The 21,076-nt window shown below is 61.7% G+C and overlaps 1 protein-coding gene across 1 annotated transcript in view; it reads left to right on the forward strand.

Annotated features, from left to right (window-relative positions):
* Window positions 1–20,175, forward strand: part of FOXO6 (forkhead box O6) — a 38,666-nt gene extending 18,491 nt beyond the window's left edge. The window contains exon 2 of the mRNA XM_071576706.1: window positions 15,472–20,175. Coding sequence (XP_071432807.1) covers window positions 15,472–16,884 — 1,413 coding nt within the window. The 3' untranslated portion in view covers window positions 16,885–20,175. The remainder of the gene's footprint in view (window positions 1–15,471) is intronic.
* Window positions 20,176–21,076: the final 901 nt, after the last annotated feature.

The following is a 21,076-nucleotide window of genomic DNA, read 5'->3' on the forward strand; positions in this document are numbered from 1 at the left end:
CTGTGTGCTGGGCAGGACCTGAGCACAGGCAGGGGCACCTCTGGGGCACTTTTAGGGAGCCACAGCCCTGCTGGCAGCCAGTCCCTGTCCTGCATGGGCCCCCTTGGCAGCATCACCTGAGGGGTGATCCCCCATGCTGAGGGGATCCAGCTGCCCCTTCCTGCAGAGCCCCCCAGGCAGAGGAATGTCCCAGGGGGATTCTGTTTTTCCAGCCCACCACTGAGGCTGAGCCCACAGGGTGCAACCTCATGTGTGTGAGCAAGTGTGTCAGTGTGGGGTGACGCCAACAGTCTGTAGGGTGACACAAGGGGTCTGTGGAGTGACACGAGGGGTCTGTGGAGTGACACAAGGGGTCTGTGGACTGCCCTGTGCCTTGCTCAGCTGTGGGAGTCACGGGCAGTGTTGCGCAGGACACCCAGTGACCCCCAAAGGGCTCAAGGGATGCCTGGAAGCTGCTGGATGCTGGCAATGCCTGGGAACATCCTTATCTGGAGAGTTTCATCACCGGCACAGGCATGTGCTGAGGCACAGGAGGGGCTTCAAGCCCACCCTTGGGCAGCTGCTGAGCATGGGGAAGGCCCCCCTCCTCTCCTCCTCTCCTCCTCTCCTCCTTCCCTCCTCCTGGCTCCCTGTGCTGTGAATAAGCCCAGGCTGGTGGGACCCTAGCCCAGAGCTGTGGGGGTGGTGGGGGGAGGACCATGAGCAGGTGCAGAGCAAACTGCTGCTCTGGGGGTCAGCTGAGTCACGGGACAGCCGGCGTGGATGGCAGGGGAGGAGCACCAGAGGGTGATGGGGCTGGGAGGGGAAAGGGAGGGAGCGCTGGGAATGTGGGCAGTTAAAGGGAATGTGGGGATGGGGGCACAGGAAAGGGGTGCAGGGGGCTGCAGGATGGGATGGAGGGGTGGTGTGAACTGTGGTTGAGGGGATGCATGTGCAGGATGGGTGCAGGCTGTGCCTCCTCTGAGTGTGTGACTGGGGACATCCTGGGCAGGGCTGTGTGACACACCTGGGGCTGGCCCATGCCATGGGGCTGTTCTTTCAGCCCCCTGGGAAAAGGGAGGTTTTTCCATCTCCCTTCCCAGAGCACGTTTGCCTTTAGTTCCTGCCCAGCATCCAGTGGGGGTGGGAACCCCCAGGAGCTGCTGGCTGCTACCCTGGGGCACAGTGATGGTGCTCCTTGGGACAGAGCAGGGGTGGACCCCCCCATCCCTCTTCATCCCCAGGACCCTGTCCTGCCCGGGCACCAGCCCTGCTGTGAGCCCCTCACCTCACATGCTGTGCCAGTGACCCCTGAGAACATCCTCCTTGGGGACACCCACAGGGCACCCCAGGGTGCCATCACCCCCTCTGTGAGTGAGAGGGGTGGGTGTCTGGGAGGGGTTGGGCTGACCCAGGGGGTACAGGCTGGGCCTGTGAGACATAGCAGGGCTGGCTCCTGGAGCACGGAGTCCCTTTGCAACCCCCCCTCTATGCCTCAGTTCCCCATGTTTGCAGCAGTCATGGACTGGGGGGGAACACTCAGCATCCCTCCTTCCCACAGCCCGTGGGGCTGGGGCTTCACAAACATCCCTGGGGGCCTGTGCTGACCTTGCTCCACTTGCATGACTTTGGCTGGTGAGCCAGTGCCAGAGGGGCTCTGGGGTGGATGTGTGACACGGGCTGCTCACTCAGGGGGCTCTGGGGTGGGTGTGTGTGACACGGGCTGCTCACTCAGGGGGCTCTGGGGTGGGTGTGTGACACGGGCTGCTCACTCAGGGGGCTCTGGGGTGGGTGTGTGACACGGGCTGCTCACTCAGGTGGGTGTGTGACATGGGCTGCTCATTCAGGGGGCTCTGGGGTGGGTGTGTGTGACACGGGCTGCTCACTCAGGTGGGTGTGTGACACGGGCTGCTCACTCAGGGGGCTCTGGGGTGGATGTGTGACACGGGCTGCTCACTCAGGGGGCTCTGGGGTGGGTGTGTGACATGGGCTGCTCACTCGGGGCTCTGGGGTGGGTGTGTGACACGGGCTGCTCACTCAGGGGGCTCTGGTGTGGGTGTGTGATACAGGCTGCTCATTCGGGGCTCTGGGATGGGTGTGTGACACAGGCTGCTCACTCAGGGGGCTCTGGGGTGGGTGTGTGACACGGGCTGCTCACTCAGGGGGCTCTGGGGTGGGTGTGTGTGACACGGGCTGCTCACTCAGGGGGCTCTGGGGTGGGTGTGTGTGACACGGGCTGCTCATTCAGGGGGCTCTGGGGTGGGTGTGTGTGACACGGGCTGCTCATTCAGGGGGCTCTGGGGTGGGTGTGTGTGACACGGGCTGCTCACTCAGGGGGCTCTGGGGTGGGTGTGTGTGACACGGGCTGCTCACTCAGGTGGGTGTGTGACACGGGCTGCTCACTCAGGGGGCTCTGGGGTGGGTGTGTGTGACACGGGCTGCTCACTCAGGTGGGTGTGTGACACGGGCTGCTCACTCAGGGGGCTCTGGGGTGGGTGTGTGACACGGGCTGCTCATTCGGGGCTCTGGGGTGGGTGTGTGTGACACGGGCTGCTCATTCAGGGGGCTCTGGGGTGGGTGTGTGACACGGGCTGCTCATTCAGGGGGCTCTGGGGTGGGTGTGTGTGACACGGGCTGCTCACTCAGGGGGCTCTGGGGTGGGTGTGTGACACGGGCTGCTCATTCGGGGGGCTCTGGGGTGGGTGTGTGACACGGGCTGCTCACTCAGGGGGCTCTGGGGTGGGTGTGTGTGACACGGGCTGCTCACTCAGGGGGCTCTGGGGTGGGTGTGTGACACGGGCTGCTCATTCGGTGGGCTCTGGGGTGGGTGTGTGACACGGGCTGCTCACTCAGGTGGGTGTGTGACACGGGCTGCTCACTCAGGGGGCTCTGGGGTGGGTGTGTGACACAGGCTGCTCACTCAGGGGGCTCTGGGGTGGGTGTGTGACACGGGCTGCTCACTCAGGTGCGTGTGTGACACGGGCTGCTCACTCAGGGGGCTCTGGGGTGGGTGTGTGACACAGGCTGCTTGTGGCCAGGGGTCCTCCCTGCTCCCCCCAGTGTCTTGCTGTCTGTCCCAGCAGGGTCTGTGTGTGGCTGGGCCAGCAGGGCAGCCCCGGGCACACACTGAGACTTTGGCTGCCTGAGTGGCATGAAAGGCTCGCTGGGTTCAGCCCTGCTGGGACAGCCCCAGCGTGCTTGTGGGTGTGGGGTAGCCAAGCCCCTTTGTCTGTGTGGGACCAGCAGGCAGTGGGACCCTGGGGACAGGGCTGCTTTCCAGGGGCTGCTTTGGGGGTGCCTGATGTCCCTCAGGTCCCTGTGGCAGAGGGTGCCACACTCAAGGGCATCTCAGCTGTGACAGCATTTCCAGGCTGACATTCCCTGGCACATGGATTGGGACTTGGGAGGGCCATCAGCGTGAGGCCACTTCCCACTGTCTTTCTGGCCATGCAGGGACATGGTGACACCTGTGTCAGCTCCTGCCACTGCCTCCCTGTCCCCATTCTTTGTGAGCTCCAGGTGTGCTGTGTTTGCCCCTGCCAAGTGGGTGGCCATGGGGATCTCTGCTCCCTGCAGTGGCCGAATCCTGCCTGTCCCAGGTGGGCTGTGCCCAGGACATGGGGCTCCATTCCCTCCATCTCCTATGTATAAGGGCAAGAAATGAAGATGGAAGTGTAAAAAAGAGAGTTGTGTGGGGGTTTTATAGAGTCATGGAATGGTTTGGATTGGAAGGGATCTTAAACACATCCAGTTCTACCCCCTGGCAAGGGCAGGGACACCTTTCACTAGCCCAGGGTGATCCAAGCCTGGCCTTGGACACATCAAGGGATGGGGCACTTCCAGGGATGATCTGGAGGGTTTCAGCATGTGCTGGCCCTGGAGGAGGGGCTGGGGCTGAGGAATGAGTGAGGCTGAGCAAGGAGGGGGCCCGTGGTGTGTGCTGCAGTGGGCTGGGCTGTGGGCAGAGTCCTGTGAGGGACAGCAGTGTGGGGACAGCAGGGACAGCCAAGAGCCTGCCAGGACAGGCAGGGGTGCCATGAGCTTGACCAGATGGACCCGACACCACCATTGGCTGGAAACTGCTCCTTATTTTCAGAGATGGTTTTGAAATAGTGCTTCTTGCCACATTTCTGTGCAGTAGGTCCCCACGGTGAGGATTTTCTCCCTCAGAGGTCCCACCCTTGGGCCCGAAACCTGTAAACTGGTACAAACATTTGTTTTCTTGAGCAACTGTGATATTTTTTCTTTTGTTGGAATAAAACTGTTCCGTGAAAAATCTCTCAGCCAAGAGCATTTGGTGGCAGGGATGTCCCTGCTGTCTTGGCCACCCCTCTGGTCCCCATCCTGCTCAGGACTGAGAGCCCTGAGTTCTCCCAAGCCTGTGCTTGCTGGTGTCAGGATGAAATCTCTTGCAGGAAGGAATTATTACCTGTGAGGGTGGGCAGGCCCTGGCACAGGTTGGGCAGAGAAGCTGTGGCTGCCCCATCCCTGGAAGTGTCCCAGGCCAGGTTGGACAGGGCTTGGAGCACCCTGGGCTGGTGGGAGGTGTCCCTGCCCATGGCAGGGGGTGGAGTTGGATGATCTTTAAAGTTCCATCCAACCCAAAGCAGTCTGGGATTCTCTGTTGCTATTTGAGAAGCAAAAGGCACCTTTCCATGCACAGCCAAACCAGTTTGCAGAGTTTGGGGTGCCTGTCTCTGCCCAGCAGCCAGCACAGTCCTGTGGGAGTCCTGGTGGGACACAGTGTGTCAGGAAGGGTTTGGCTTTGCTCCCCAGCTCCCTGAAAGCCCCGTGCCTGGAGCTGGAGGATACAGCACAGAGGAATTTGAGCATCCCCGTGGGGCTGCTCCCTTGGTGTGACATGGGGACATGGGGCAGGCAGGGAAGACCCGGAGCAGAGCGAGCCCTTGGGGAACACGGGTGCCCCGTGCATGGCTCCCTGCCCAGCACGCTCTGTTGGGAACAGTCCAGCTCTGCTGCAGCTCTCAGACTGAAAATCAGGACAGTGTGGATGGAACAGACAGGGAGGAGGATGGGGCTGGATTAACACCCTGCTGGGTCTGGGGTTCCTGCTGCTGCTGCTCAGTGTTGCTGTGTGTGGTCAGTGCACTCGGGCAGGACAGAGGCACAGGGGTGACATGTGGGTGAGACCCGTGTCCCTCTCAGCTGGCCAGGTGACCCAGAGATGGTGTTTCATGCCACCCCACAGGAGAGTCACCCCCAAGGCTGTCCAAGCATTGCTGTGTGATGTGGGATGGTGCAGGCTGAGTCCTGCTGCTTCTCTCATCTTCCTGCAGGCTGTGAGGAGGAGGAGGAGAATGGTTTTCTCCTGGGAACAGCAGCTCCTCTGCCTGGTGGGGTTTGAACCTACCATGGGGGCTCAGCATCCTGCTTGGGGCACTCCTTCCGTCCCTGGTGAGTCTCAGCTCTCCCCTGGGACTCCGGGCATGATTTAATGGGCCTTGCCTTGGATCCAGAGCACCTCTGTGTTCACTCAGTGGGGGCACAGACAGGGCTGGCTTGTGGCACTGGGGCACCTGCTGTCCCTAGCCAGCCCTAGCCCCAGTGCCAGCAGCAGGGGGGGCAGCCAGCAGGGAGATGAAGTGGTACCTGAGAAGAAGGGAGTGTGGCTGCTTTAATGATTTGGCTGCGGTGAGAACTTGGTGTGGAGGAAATTGAACCCAGGGGAAAAAATCCTGTAATTTCATGCAAAAATGACATGGCAGCTCGGGGTGATTTACTGCAGCTATTTTGGTGGGCAGCTCTGGGGTGTCATTAGAGCATTACAGGGTAAGTGGCTGCTGGTGGAGAGGGTCTTCCCAAGGCATCTCACCTGGTCTCACATCTTAGAGAGGGGTCTAGGCAGGCTGGGAGTGTGTTCTGCCCCCAAGGGCAGGGGGTTTGATGTCTCTCAGCTGGATGAAGGCACCTTACAGGGCATTTCCAGCTGTACTGGCAGCTCATGACTCACCAGCACCCTTGGAGAGGCTCCAGGTCCCATCCAGTGCTGGGGTGGCTCTGGGGGGCATGGCACCCTATGTGTGGTTCTCTTGGGGAAGGGGGTGCTCAGCATGTCTGGGGAGAGGAGCTGGGGGGTTTGTTAGCACATGGCTTGGTGCTGTGGTGGAGCAGGGAGAGGATGTGGACTCCAGCTGTGAGTACCGGGGTGCTGCAGACCAGGGTGCTGGGACTTGCTGGAGCTCTTGCTGCAAAGAGTGGGAGGCAGAGTCTGACCCATTGCTCCTCCCTTGCACAGTACCCCCTGCCCCACGGCCCACCTTCAGCATCCCTGTGGGGTGGGGCATGAGCTGGGCAAGCAGCAGGGTCTGGTACAAGTCCCCTGAGCAAGGCTGTGCCCAGTGGCACCATGAGGTCCCCCAGGCATCTGCCCTGGGCAGGTGGCCCAGGCACCTCCAGCTCTTGAGGGCGAGCAGGCAGCTGTGCCAGGGCCAGCCCACACAGGGATGGGTGACACATGGCTCACCTGGTCCATCACCCCCCTTCCCCTTGGCATCATTTCCGGGCAGGGATACAGGATGTGTGGGGCTGGGGGAAGGCAGGAGGTGGGCAAGGGTCCTGACTGTCCTCTGTGTTCTGCCAGCCCTGCACTGGCATCTGCAGCCTGCAGGTAGAGACCCCATAGCCAAGGAGGGTGTGGAGCCAGCCCATCCCCGTGCCCTCAGGGCATCCTGCTGCCCCTGCCTGGCTCTGCCTGGGCCGTGGCTCTGGGAGTACCTAGTGCCAGGCTGAGCCTGCAGTGGGGTTCTGTGTGCCCACAGCTGTGTGGTGCACCTCTTGGGCTCCAGCCTGCTTGCAGGGAGTGGGGAAAGGCCAGGCTCTCCCAAAACATCCCCCCACTCCCACAGGAGGTCCCCAGATCCCCAGCCCTGCCCACGCTCTGCCCGTGTCCCCGGAGAGCAGTGTGTGCCTGCTCGTTATCCACAGCCCTGCTCTGATCTAATGAGCCCCCTGGGGAGCACATGGGGCAGGACAGAGGGTGCTGGGGGATTCATGGAGTTGTGGTTCTGCATGTGGGCTGCAGAGGGATTACTGATTTCCCCATTCTTCCTCTGCTCCTGCCACCCCTTCAGGGACAGAGTCCCAGCTGGGAGGGCAGCACAGTCCCCTTGGGGTGATGGGGCAGGACAGGGCTTGGGACAGACACTGTGGGGTAAGGGGACCTCTCCCCTCCTGCTGCACTAGAACTGCCTCTTCTGGCCCCTCCTGAGCCAGCTTGGACATGGCCATCACTGGAGGAGGGGATGTCACACAGAGCCCCAGAACAGTCACAGTGGGTTTTGGGGCTGTGCTGGCCCCATCAGAAGAAGCCCATTGGGTGTCTTAGTGTAGGCTGCGGGAGCTGGATTGAACATCCAGGTGTCCTTCCAACACTGAAATTACCCAGTACTTGTCCTGATGCTGTCTCCATCCATCCATCCATCCATCCATCCATCCATCCATCCATCCATCCATCCATCCATCCATCCATCCATCCATCCCTCCCTCCCCTTCCCCCTAGGCTGTGGAGACCCAGAGGTCAAGGAACATTTGAACAACACTTTCAGGTACATGGTGGGATCCTTGGGGATGTCCTGTACACGGCCAGGAGCTGGACTTGATGATCCTTGGGGGTCCCTTCCAACTCAGGACATTCTATGGTTCTATGACCTGTCCCTTGAGCCACCTCACTGGAGCCCAGTGTGAACCTCACTGACCATGGTGGGATGTAGAGAAGATGCTGGTGCTGTTTCTGTCCCCTCTGGGTTGCAATGAAAAGCCATTCCACAGGGATGGGCACTGCAGGTGTTCGCTGGGCTCTCAGCGAGGTGCCCGGGGAGGGGGACAAGGCAACACCCACCAGGGCAGGGAGGATGCTCCTGGTTTTGAAGGGAATGTGGAGTGATGGCAGCTGGCTAAAATAAAGCAACTGCCATGGCAATGGCAACAGTTCCAGGGCTGGGAGAGGGATTTTGGACTGTGCCTGCCACCCGTGCCTTGCTGACACCCAGGTTCAGCCTGGGCATGAGGAGGGTGCTGGTGTGCCTGATCTCCCTCTGCCAGCACCCTCCTGGCCAGGAGGGGTGCAGAGGGACTCACCCCTCTGGGTGGCCTAAGGGCTGAGCCAAGCACCCGCCATGGCCTGGCACCCCCAGGGCTCTGTGCTGGACCAGGGTACAGGGGAAGCTGCAGTGTGGGGGTGCCCCAGTATCCCTGGGCAAGGGCTGTGGAACAAGTGCTGGGCATGGGGGTCTGCTGGGGGGTGCGGGAAGTGGAGGGTTGTTTAATTGGCATCAGTCATGTCTCTAGTGGGTTTGGGAACTGCTTGCAGAACTTGTGGTCAGGAGGCGCAGAGAGGCACAGAGCCAACTGTGGAACAACCTCTGCTGCCAAGTGCACAGTGGTGGTGAGGAGCAGCACCATGCCAGGGTGTGCAGGGGGCCTGCACTGGGGGGCTGCACCAGGGGCTTCACCAGGGCTGAACCCCCTGTGAGCCATGAGGTGTGTGGTGGAAGTGGGCCAGGACCAGCACAGGGCTAGGCAGGGGATGGGCATCACCCCAGGGGCCCACCCAGTTCCATATCACTTATGTTGGTCCTGAAACTTGCCTGGAGCTCAGGCAGCCCCAGCCAGGCTCTGTCTGGATTTAGGGGTTGGGATGGGACTGGAGAATCCTGGCAGAGGGTCAGGGTCATGGTGGTGGTTCCCACGTGGACGTTCTCCTTCAGGAGAGGTTTGTCTTAGACACACCATCACCCCAACCCCAGGGAATGCCAGAAGGATGTGGGGAGGGGTTGGTACAGCTTGGCCCCACAGAGCAGGGTCCCAGTTGGACTCCCTCACTCAAGAGCATGGGGCTTGTCTGGAGCCATCCTTTTGCCCCATGGCATCGTGGATCTGTGGAGCAGGGCAAGGCTGCACCCCTGCCCGGTCCCTGAGGGGGGTTGGCACGGGGGGTGGCACGGAGAGGGGCCAGGGGGATGTTCAGGGAGGGGGCTGCAGCATGGGAAGCCCGCCCGCCGCAGCTGCCCCTCGCGTCGGCGCAGCCCCGGAGGTGATTAGCGCTTGCTAATGAGCTGTTGCCGCGCTCGGAGCGGGGGCGGGGATGCTCCGCCGGCCCCGCCGCCGTGGGCTCCTCGCGTGTCAGCCACCTGCGCCGGGGCCGGGCGGGCACGGCCCCTCACGCCTCTAATGGGCATTTGGTTCAATTAGCAGCACGTCAGCCCCGCTCGGCTCAGCGGACGCGCTGACCCGAATCCGCTGCCTCCGCTCGCAGCCGCCGGCGAGACCCCCGCGGCGGGGAGGCGGGTGCCTCCCCCTGCCCCTGCCGTGTCCTTTCCGGGGGCAGCGGGCAGCCCCTGTGCCCCCCGCCCAGCTCCAGCCCCGGGGAAGGACGTGCTGGGGAGGGGGGACAGCCCCAGCCCCCAAGGGGGAGGTGGCAGACAGGACCTGGGCATCGGCTGGGGGCAGTGACCTGGCAGTGGGATGCCGAGACAGAGCAAGAGGCTGGGAGGGCTTGTGGGGCACTGCGGGGTGTTGAGGGGCTTGTGGGGCATTGCGGAGGCTGTCTGTGGGCTGCCATAGGGCACCTGGGAGCTGACGGAGCAGTGCATGGGTTTTGCTGTGGGGAACAGTGTGGGAAGCTGTGGGTCATGCAGAGGGCTGGTGTAGGGGTCGTGTGTGGGGCAGTGCCAAGGGCTGGCTGTGGGGCGGCTGTATTGGCCCCAGGGCACTGCAAAGGGCTGCCCGTGATGGGAGACAGCAGCACGGGGGCTGCTATGGGGCAGTGACACCGCGATGTGCAGTGGGGCGGGGCAGGGCTCAGGCTGCAGCTGTGGGGCAGGGGGAGGTGCCACACACAGGGAGGCTGCTCCAAACTGCCTCGCCAAGCCCTGTGCCGGGGGCTTCTCCTTCCAGACAAGGCACTGTGTGCCCCCAGGGCAGCGGGGCGAGGGCGAGATCACGGGGGCTGCTCACGGTAGAGGGGCCGGCAGGGATTCCCAGTGCCGCTGGGTCCTGTCCTTGTGGAGTCCGGTGCGAGGAGGGAGGAACCCTGGCACTCGCGGGGCTGGGTTTATGTCCCCTCGCTGAGTTGTCCCACCCGTGCATGGAGGGCTGGGGTGGGGTGCGCTGGGGCTGATGTGGGCTGGGCTGATGAGGGGCTGATGCATCTGAAGCCACTGGAGATGACGGGGTCTTGCCCGCTCCCTGCCTTTGGCACAGCACGGGGATCCGGCTGCTGTCATCACGGGGCACTCGTGAGCATCTGGGGTGCCTGGCATCCCTCGGCGTGTGGGCCGTGCTGCCACGTGTGCCAGCTGCCATCTGCTCGCCAGGCGGGCGTGGGCCCCGCTCGGGATGCGGCGCTGCCAGGGCTGGTGGGCTGCGCTCAGCTACCGGCTGCTCCGGGCACGATGGTGACACCAACGCGGGACCAGGGCTGGCAGTGCCCAGGGAACGGTGCCAGGAGGCCACGGGGATGGCCATCCTACTCTCAGCTGCTGGTGCCCGTGGGCAAAGCCATTTCTTGGGTGAATAGGGTGTGTTTGGGGGTATCACCATTGAATTTCCCATGCCACCACCTGCCCTGTACAGCGTCCCCAGGGATGGGGCCCCATCGAGGCTCTCGGCAGCCTCTGCCCTCCGCAGTATTTCCTCCAACAGTGGCAATTTCTATGTGCAAGAAGTGAATAAGCATCAATTAACCCCTGGAGCCGTCCTTGTGCTGCCAGAGAGCAGCCGGCAGAGCTCTTGTTAGCAGCGCTGTCCCTGTCCCTGTCAACTGCGTGAGTGAGAATCCCCACCAGGTAATGAACGGGCTCATTAGCTGCATGGACTGGCAGCCTGGGCAGGCGGCCCCCGCCACACCCTGGCCATGGGGGGCTCTGAGTGCAGGGCTGGAGGTGCGGCATTGTGTGGGGAGCAGCTGGGCTCGGTGGGTTAGGTGCTGAGGGGACAGAAGGGAAGGGTGGCAGCCCAGGGATAGTGCTGGGGACAGCAGAGGAGGGCAGGGGATGTGGCAGGGATGGAACGGCTCCACAGGGCCCCTCATTTGCTCTCCCCATCTCTGGCTCTCCCATTGCTCTCACTCGAATTACACTTGTTTACCCCTTCCGTGCTGTGCTAAGGTTACCCCAGCAGTCACGGGCACCCCAAGGCTGGAGGAGTAACCCCGGGATGTGGGGCTGGGCAGGTGCTTGGGACCCTCCAAAGGGCCCCTCTGGGTCTGGCAGCGATGCCCATCTCGGGGGTCGTACTTGTCTCGGTGGTCGAGGCTCATCTCGGGGTTCGATGCTCGTTTAGGGGATCCTGTCTGGACAGAGGACATGGGGAATGGCGCCCACCGCAGTATCATCATCATCATCATCAGTGCTGCCAGATGCCCATTGACAGTCAAGTCACTCCCTCAAACAATAGGTCTGGCTAATCCTTTTACAATGGGACTAATTGCTAATCAGACCGATTTCACACTGCCTGTTCCCCTGACTATGAGGCTCGCCGGAGGAGGGCTCCTGGGGAGGGGTGAGGGGCTCTGTGGGTGCCCACTGCCCCCCCTCGGGCCCCGCAGCAGGACCAGCCCCCGGCAGACGGGCATCGGGATGGCACCCGGGTCTTGCAGCTTGCAAAGCCTCCGGCAGCTGGTGGCTGGGACTGGCACGGGCTCAGCCTCGTCTCTCCCTGGTGCCAGACTGGGCTGAGCAGGTCTCCGGTCCACCTGCAGCCCTCGCCTCTGCTGCCCAGAGCATCCCTGGTCCCTCGGCAAAGGCTCGGGGGGAGCGCTGGGGCCCGAAGGGAAGGGTATCACCCCCGGCACGGCCTGGGTGTGCGCTGGGGACTGGTGCTCCGTGCCCGGTGCCGTTTGGGTACCTGGGGCTGTGGGGCCATGGCGGGCCAGGAGCCGAGCCATCGGAGCGGGGTCGATGGGCAGGGGTGACAGGGGGGCAGAAGGGATGGGGAGGGGGGCACGGGGAGGGTGCAGGGCATGGCCAGTGGTGCAGGTGGCTGTGAGAAGTGGTGCAGGGCAGAGCAGTGTCAGAGGCATCGTGGGGACCCTGGGGCTGGCACCCGCCTTTCCTGCATCCCCAGCACACCCCCCTGCCAAAGCAGCTGCTGTCGGGGGAGTTTGCCAGCCCTGATGTCCCCCTTGTGTCCCCACCTGCTGCACATCACTGCCCGCTCCCTGCCAGCCGGGTCTGGGAGCCGCTGGGGTGGTCGTGGGTGAGCAGGTCCCTGCCAGGCCGCCGTTAATCAGCTCCCAGCCCGCCCCGGTGCCGCCCCTGGACCCGCTTGGTGTGCCGAGCCACGGCCAGCCGAGCGTGTCGGGGTGCTAATGAGGAGAGAGCCGGGCCCGCTGCACCTCGCACTTAATTGCTGCTGCCTTCTGGCTCTTAATGAAGTTGGGCTGCAGAAGAAGCTGCAGCCTCCCCTTCCCGCCTCTCCGTCGGCAGTCTGACCCTGCCAGCCCTGTAGCCCTGTCACCTGCCTGGGGACCACGGGGGGTGTGGGGTGCCTGAGTGCCCTGCACTGGAGCCGTGGGGTGGGGGAATGCAGTAGCAGAGGATGCTGAATGTCACCCCATCTAGCTGTGGCATCCCCAAACCCTCCAAACCCCAGCCCCTGCCCCCCTGCTCTGCATGGCAGCTCCGTCCCAGCTGCATGGGACTGCAGCATCTCCTGCCTCCCTGGCTGAGCAGACACGGGGAGTGCTGGCAGGGAGGGACTGCGGCAATTCTGGGAGTCCCTCCTTCTGTGAAGGGCCCAGCAGCTTCACCAGCCAGCCCAGCTTGGGCGTTCCCCAGTGTCTGAGGGTGCAGGGCAGCACCGTGGGGCACCGTGCCCCGCCAAGGCAGTGACAGCCACGCGCTCTGCTTCTGTCTCTGCCTCTTGCATGGCAGCCTGGTCGTGTGGAGGAGAGCTTGGGTCATCCTGCAGCTCAGGGAGAGGTGCTGGAGGAGTCAGGGAGCTCTCCCTGCCAGGCAGGCTGGCCTTCCTCTGTTCTAAGGTGATGAGCAGCATTCTGGCAGCTCAGTGTCCCAGCCAACCCCTGGGCCCCCTCCCCAGCCTGCAGGAAGGGGTTAATGGCTGGCCCATACCTGCAGTTGCATTTTAAAGATGTGAAATTAAAGCCCGTAATTTATTCTCCCCACACACGAAGGAGCAATTAGTTCTAAACACGGCTTAATCAGTCAGCGCGAGATTGATTTCTGTAGACTTGGATTTGGTGGCTGCTGGCGAGGAGCCAGCCTGGGAGCAATCTCCAAATAAATGAAGTGCAGAGAAGTAAGCCATTACATAATATGATAGATGAGACTGGAGCTCACTCGCCTCTTCATTAGTATTCCACTGTACACCACAACAGCACCAAACTTTCTCCCTGGCACTGTGGGTTCCACCCCCTCCCTGTCCCTCCGTCCCTCCTGTAGCTGGGCAGGGGCCAGGGAGCTGCTTCCCCCCTCCAGCAGCCCCTGCCCAGCCCTGAGCCTGCAGGCAGAGCTGGAGGAAGGGTCTCTACACTGTGGAATGATGCTGTTCCATGGGCTCTGCACCTTGCCTTTCTCCTGTGGCTCCTGGGGAAACTGAGGCACAGGGAGCTGGGGTGGCATCCCACGAGCTGCACATCAGCAGGAAGAGGCAGGTGCCAGAGGATCCCAGAGTGGTTTGGGTTGGAAGGGACCTCAAAGCACATCTTGTTCCACCCCTTGCCATGGGCAGGGTCACCTTCCACTAGACCAGGTTGTTCCAAGCCCTGTCCAGCCTGGCCTTGGACACTTCCAGGGATGGGGCAGCCACAGCTTCTCTGGGCAACCTGTGCCAGGGCTTCATTACCCTCACTGGGAAGAATTGCTTTCTAGTATCCCATCTAACCCTGTCCTCTGGCAGTGGGAAGCCACTCCTCCTTGTGCTGTCCCTCCAGGACCTTGTCCAAAGTCCCTCTCCAGATCTCCTGGAGCCCCTTTAGGCACTGGAAAGGGGCTCTCAGATGTCCCTGGAGCTTTTTCCCTGGTGAACACACCAAGGTCTCCCAGCCTGGCTGCAGAGCAGAGGGGCGCCAGCCCTTGGAGCATCTCCTTTGCCTCCTCTGGACCTGCTTTAACAGGTCCATGTCCTTCCTGTGCTGAGGACCCCAGGGATGGATGTAGTACTGCAGATGGGGTCTCACAAGAGCTGAGGGAGAGAAACCCCTCCCTCAACCTGCTGGTCACTCCTGTTTTGATGCAGCCCATGATAGAGTTGGTTTCTGAGTGCACATGGCCTGCTCATGTCCAGCCTCTCACCCACCAGAATCTTCTCCCCAGAGCTGCCCTCCATTGGTTCCTCTCCCAGTCTGTACTCGAATTCCGACCCCTCTCCTCCCCAGGCCAAGGGATTGAAGACATCACTCCAGGGTCACCCCAGCCTGTCACCCCACAGGGCAGGGATGTCTGGGGATGCTTGTGTTGGGACATGACCCACTGCTCCTGCCTCCTGGAAGGCAATCCCTGTGCTGGCCAGGGAGCAGAGCTGTGTCTGCCAGCATGAGCCAAGGGAACCAAGTGCTCCTCTCAGCAGGGAATCCCCTGAGATACTGGATGTGGAAAAAGGAGCCAGAAGTGTCCAGGGAGGAAGCAGCCCCAGCCAGTCCTGCTCTGGCCAGTGGGGGTTCTGCTGGGTTTGCAGACCCCCTGTGTGGTGGTACCTGAGCCTCCCAGAGCAGGATGTGTGTCCCTGCCACCAGGGCCATCGTGCAGACACACAGAGAGACAGACCACCACAGTGTGGGCCCCTAGTCCTGCTCATAGGCAGTGACAGGCATTCTGGGGACAAGATCTCACTTACATGGTGCCAGCAGGTTGCTTTGGGCTGTGGTGGTGCCAATGTACCCTGCACAGGGCATGCTCCTACCTCTTGGTGCTGAGGGAGGAGGGGAGCACATCCTGAATGATGCCAGGCAGGGGAAGGGGCTTGGAGTCCACCCCAGAGGGTCGGTGCCCAAAGGGGATCCCTGTGGAGCTGGTGGAGAGTGGGGTGGGATTTCTGCAGAGGTGCAGGCTGTGCTGGGAGCATCCCATGGGATCTACTGGGCCTGTGGTGGGCTGGGGCTGGGAGGGATGGAGAGAACCTGGACCTGTGCATTTGTTGCCTCCTCACCTTGTCCCTCCCCCAGGCTTCTTCCAGGGAAGAAAGGTCCCCTGAGGCCTGGCCCTGCTTCTTCAGGTCCCTGCCATGACAATAACTGCCCTAATGACAGAGCTGGTAGATGCAGCAAAGGGCTGTGCCCCATGAGCTCCTGGAAGTGGAATGCCTGGCATTGGGATGCCTGGCAAGGCTGTGGGAGGGTCGTGCCAGCTGAGCCTTCCCAGCCCCAAACCCTCTGGCTCAGACATCTGTGGTGTCCCAGGGGATGAAGCCTAGGCCCCCACGATGCCCTGTGTACCCCCAGCCCCGTGGGCATCCCCTTCCTTCTGTGGTGCTGGAGCAGCGCTGACCATGCCCCTGTCCTTGCTGTCCCCGCAGAACTCCATCCGGCACAACCTGTCGCTGCACACCCGCTTCATCCGCGTGCAGAACGAGGGCACCGGCAAGAGCTCCTGGTGGATGCTGAACCCCGAGGGTGGCAAGACGGGCAAGACGCCGCGGCGGCGGGCGGTGTCCATGGACAACAACAGCAAGTTCCTGCGCATCAAGGGCAAGGCCAGCAAGAAGAAGCAGCTGCAGGTGACGCAGGAGCGCGGGGAGGACAGCCCTTCCTCCCAGCAGGCCAAGTGGTCGGAGAGCCCCGCGTCCCATGCCAGCGACGAGTACGACGCCTGGGCGGACTTCCGGACGCGGGCCAACTCCACGGCCAGCACGCTGAGCGGGCGCCTCTCGCCCATCATGGCCAACCATGAGCCCGATGACCTGGAGGAGGACGATGGCACCCCCTCCTCCCCGCTGATGTACCCCAGCCCCTCCAGCACCATGTCTCCTTCCCTCAACGCCCGCTGCTCTGTGGAGCTGCCCCGTCTGACCGACCTGACCGGCACCATCAGCCTGAACGAGAGCCTCGGGGAGAGCATGCTGGAGGACCTGCAGGACGGCTACACCATGAGCCCTTCCCAGCAGCTCCCCCCGGCCGCCCTGCGGCAGCGGAGCTCCAGTTTCACCTTCAACTCCAAGTGCTCCAGCATGGGGGCTGCCAGCAACACCTACTGCGGGACTATCTACAGCCAGCCGGCCATGGGCCTCATGCGCCGCCTGCCCATGCAGACCATCCAGGAGAACAAGCAGGCCACCTTCTCGCCTGTCAGCTCCTACAGGAACGCCTCGCTGCAGGACCTGCTCTCCTCCATCTCCTACGCGCACAAGGAGAGCATGGTCCCGGGGGACCTGCCCCTGCCGCAGGCCAGCCCCATGGTGCCGGCCCGTGGCCACAGACACAACGCGCTGCTGTGCGGGGGCGGGGAGCAGGCTCTGTCCTCCTACCCGTCCCACCCGGGCTCTCTCATGAAGAGCAACGCGTTGTACCACCCGTCACCAGCCGGTCACCACCCTGCGGTCCACACCAGTGCCTTAGCCAATCCTGTCAGCCTTATGAGCCTGCCCAGTGACTCGTGCAGCATGACGGCCATGCCGCACCACGGGCACCTGCATTCCTATGCTAATAACCAAGGGGCACACATGAGCTTGCTGGATTCGCTGCAGGGCCCCTACCCGGGGGCCGTCCACCCCCCCATGTTGGGCCAAGACAGGTTCCCAGCAGACCTGGACCTGGACATGTTCAACGGGAGCCTGGAGTGCGATGTGGAGTCGATCATCCTGAATGACTTTATGGACAGCGACGAGATGGACTTCAACTTCGACTCGGCTCTCCCGCCGCAGAACGGGCTCAACGTGCCTGCGCTGCCCGGGGGCCCACAGCCCACGAACCAGAGCTGGGTGCCCGGGTGACACCCACCCCGGGGTGGGGGCTCACCACTGGGAAGCCATGAGGGGAACATTGAGACTAACTTTTTTTTTTCCTTTCTCTTCTGCCTTTGTTTGTTAAGATGGGCGAGAGCCATTGGTCTGAGCTTAAGGTTGAACATGAAACACAAACTGGAGGGTGACATACTGAGATGGGGAAGGGCCCCCAGCCCCACTTGTGCCCGGTCTGCTGGGTCCTCCCATGAGCATCCTCCAGAAGACACAGGGCAGCTGGGTGGTAGAGGCAGCCAGAGCCAGGCGGATCCAGGGGGGTAGCAGAAAGGGAAAGCCTTTCCAGATAGTCCCAGTGCTCTGCTGTGATGGTGCCAGTTTGATTTGCCCTTGGGCTGGGTGATGGTGTGGTGATGGTTGGTGGTGTGGGAACCCCCTGTGTGGTCATCCCCCATGGGAAGGGACTGTTCTCTCAGCCACCTTGGGAAACAAGTCCTCTGGGCAGAAGTGTCAGGAGTGGGGACTCTGTCCCAGGGCAAGAGGGGGTTCATCACCCCTTGGTCCTGGTGGAGGTCAGAGCTCTGCCAAGCCCACACACACAGGCCACCTCTACTGTGGGTGTCCTGGTGTGGCTTCAGGCAGGTTCTCTTACTGAGCAGTGAGAATGGGGTGGTGATGGAGGGGAGGGTGTGCAGTCCGCAGCCCTGGGAACAGCACCTCGGCAGCCCCCATGCCCACCGGTGGCTGGGGTGCCATGGGAACGCTGCAGAACAGGCATGGGCAGGGTCCCGAGTGGTCCTGCTGGGAGTGATGTGCTGCTGGAATGGGTCCCCCGTGCAGGAGGCTCAGGGGCAGCTCGCAGAGTCGGGGAGGGGAGCGTATTTATTTGATTTCATGCACTCTTTTGCCATTGAGTTTTTGCATTGGAAGGAAGAAAGGGTCGAGCTTAGTGAAAGGAGAGAGAGGCTGTGAGTATGGCTGGTGGCTGTGTCCCATCACAAGGATCATCTTGGCTTGGCCTTGGCTTTGGGTGTTGGATGATGGGGTGAAAGCTGGGGGGTGTGATGTGGGTCATCTTTGAGAAGTGGGGGTGTGTGTGGGAGGAGGGGAGGGACGTGGTGGCCAGGCCTCTGGATGCAGTGTGGGGTCCATCCTGCCCCAAGCCTGGGTGCCCCACATTGCTCAGGGAGGTGCCACAGGGTTCACAGCCAGGGCTGTGGGGCTCCTGGGGGGCCAGTGCCACCATGCCTGTCCAAGTGGGCTCACTGCACATCCCCAAGGTGCCAGGAGAGCTGGTCCAGAGGCCTGTCAGCTAGAGGGGTGCACCCACCTGCCAGGGGCTGAGGCTCTGTGGGGATGGGGACCACGATTGACATGTGGTCCTGCTGCGTGTCAGGACACCAGACTGGCTCCACTGCTCAGTGGGGCAGGAGTGGGCCAGGGTGCCACAGCCCTCCTGCAAAGCTGTGGGGCAACTCAGCTCTGGGTGCAGTTGGGTTTTGGAGGGGGCAGGCTGGTGGGCAGCAGGAGCAACTGGTGTGTGCTCTGGAGGCAGTGGAGGGGCTGGGAGGAGGCAGTGGGAGCTGCTGCTCTGTCCTGTGGAGTCTCTGCTCAGCCGTTCTCCCTCCTGGGCATCACAGGCTTTCTCTAACCCCTGCCCCCGGCTGGCAGCAGGGTCAGCCCACTGAACCAGCCCAGCTCTTCCCTTCTCACGCCAGGACCAGCTTCTCTGGCACAGTGCAGGCACGGGGTCCCAGCCAGCCCACCGGGACAGCACAGCTGCCTGGAGCCAGGGCAGGGGGACCCGTGAGTGGGCACCTCCCGCTCCTCTCCTGACCCACAGGTCTGTGGCAAAGTGTGACAGAGGAGCCCCATGTGCCACCGTCCACCTTCCCCCCGGGGCACATGGCAGGCACAGTCTCTAAAGACATTCTTACAAGTTAATTAATTATGTTTACATTATTTGATCATGTACAGAATTTAATATATTCTATTATATATAATCTTTCTTGAATGCTTTTTTAAAAAGGATTATTCTTTGGTCAGGATCATTACCATATTCCTTTTATACTCCGCTTCTCGTTTCAGGAATATTTCAAATCCTTGGAAAGCAGTTGCAAATGGCTATTTACTCCCTGGCCCCCCGGTTCAGCACGTGGGGTGTGAGGGACCCAGAGGCAGGGAGGGCAGCTGGGGCTGCCCTGGAGGAAAAGGGGGGCTCTGCCCCTCCAGAATGGGAGGAAGGGGAGGGGGTCCTGGGGTCCTGGCTCTTCCAGGCATCCAGTCTCAAGGCACAGATCCAGCAGCACACCAGCACACTGGGCAGCACGGGCCAGCAGTCAGGCATTGGAAGATGGGGTTCTCTGGCACAGGGACCCCCAAGCCCCCTGTGCTGCCACAGACATGGGCCAACCATCAGCGCAGAGGGGGAGCTGCACCAACAGCAGGAGGAAAGCCTCCCGTTGTCCCACGCCTGCCCCGCTGCCCCCCTGCCTGCTGCTGGAGCCCCCGGGCCCCCCGGGGCACGTCCCATTGCCAAGCTGTCGTTGTGGTTCGTGACCGTGGGGTTGTCGTGTGTGCGGTGGAGTCGTGTTGGTTTCAAAGCGTCGTGTGTACAGTCGTCGTGCGGTGCGAGGGACGGCGGGGGGCAGGCACAGAGACCCCCACAGTGGCTGGCACCCCGGGGCAGGGGGTGGCTGCAGGGGCAGGGGACACAGGCTGGCCCTGCCGAGGGACCTGGGGATGCAGGGCCATGGTGCCTGGGTATTGGTGGTGGTGGCACAAGGGTTTTGGAGCTGTGCTTCATGCCTGTGGGGCAGGCGGGTCCTGGGGGTGACTGGCATGGCTCTGCCCTCTGTGACTGTGAGTGTGGGGAAGGGGACACCAGGGCTTTATGTCACTGCCTAGGGTGCCCAAGGCTCCAGGTTCCCTCTCTGGAAACAGTGAGGCCACCTCCCATCCCACCCCTCTCAGCTTCGCCCTCCCTGCTCCATCTCTCCCTCTCCCTCTGGTGCCCCTGCCCCACAGTGTAGCCCAGTGGACAAGGAGCTCCCTCTGCTCCCAGCCCTGCCTGGAGCTGGTGTGGGGGGATGCCCAAGGGCCCCTGGTTTGCTTCACACGGCGGTTTTGGGTCTATCCTTTCCCTCGTATTTATAACTGTACAGACTGGGGGGGAGGGTGTCATCTCTCACCACGCATCTATCGTAGGCAATGGTAACTTTCTTGGTTGTGCTATTAGAGTTTGTGTATGTGGCAATGTAAAGAACTGTGTATAGTGCATTGTACAGCATATTTTCATGAATAAAATTGTTTTAAATATTACAAGGTGGGGCTGCCACAGTCAGTGCTTGTGTGTTGGGGCTAAGAAAGGGGGGATGGTGCCCCCAGGGAAGTTGGGGAACTTGGGGTGTTCCCAAGGAGAGGATGGTGACACTGAGCTTGCACCCAGACCATGGGGACCGTTGGGCTATGGAGGTCATAGAAATAGAACCATAGAATCTTTAGGGTTAGAAAAGCCCTCTTAGACCATTGAGTCCAACCATTCCCCCAGCACTGCCAAACTCACCACTAAACCATGTCCTCAAGTGCCACATCCACATGTCTTTTAACTCCCTTCAGGGATGGTGACTCCACCACTGCCCTGGGCAACCTGTTCTAGGGCTTGACACGTTTTCATGAAGACACTTTTCCCTAATATCCAACCTAAACCTGCCCTGGTACAGTGTGAGGCTGTTTCCTCTCACCCTGTCCCTTGTTCCCCGGGAGCAGAGCCCAACCCCCACCTGACTCCACCACCTTGTCAGGGAGTGGGAGAGAGTGAGAAGGTGCAGTCCCACCTGGGCACAGACCTCTGCATATCTCCCTGGACAGTCCATAAGAAAATGTATTTACTGACTTTTACCAATATTTTCTGAGACTGTTGATCTGCCTCAGAGTCACTGCTGCCCAGTGGAGTGATGGGGGACGTGTCCAGCTCCTGTCAGTGCTTGTGCCCTGTCCCTGCTGTCCCTAACCCACTCCCCCCTGCCCCCCCACCGAGGCTCCCTGGGTACAGCCCCAGCCACTGGCCTGGAAATCCCTTTCCATCTGCTGTTTCAGCAATTTAGATCAAAATTTCCCCTTTATGCATTGAATTTATTTCCTGCCCAGCTTCATTCCAACCCCTGCCACGGGCAGGGACACCTTCCACTAGCACAGGTTGCTCAAAGCCCTGGCCAACCTGGCC

Source organism: Pithys albifrons, chromosome 24 (genome assembly GCF_047495875.1).
Source record: "Pithys albifrons albifrons isolate INPA30051 chromosome 24, PitAlb_v1, whole genome shotgun sequence".
NCBI lineage: Eukaryota > Metazoa > Chordata > Aves > Passeriformes > Thamnophilidae > Pithys > Pithys albifrons.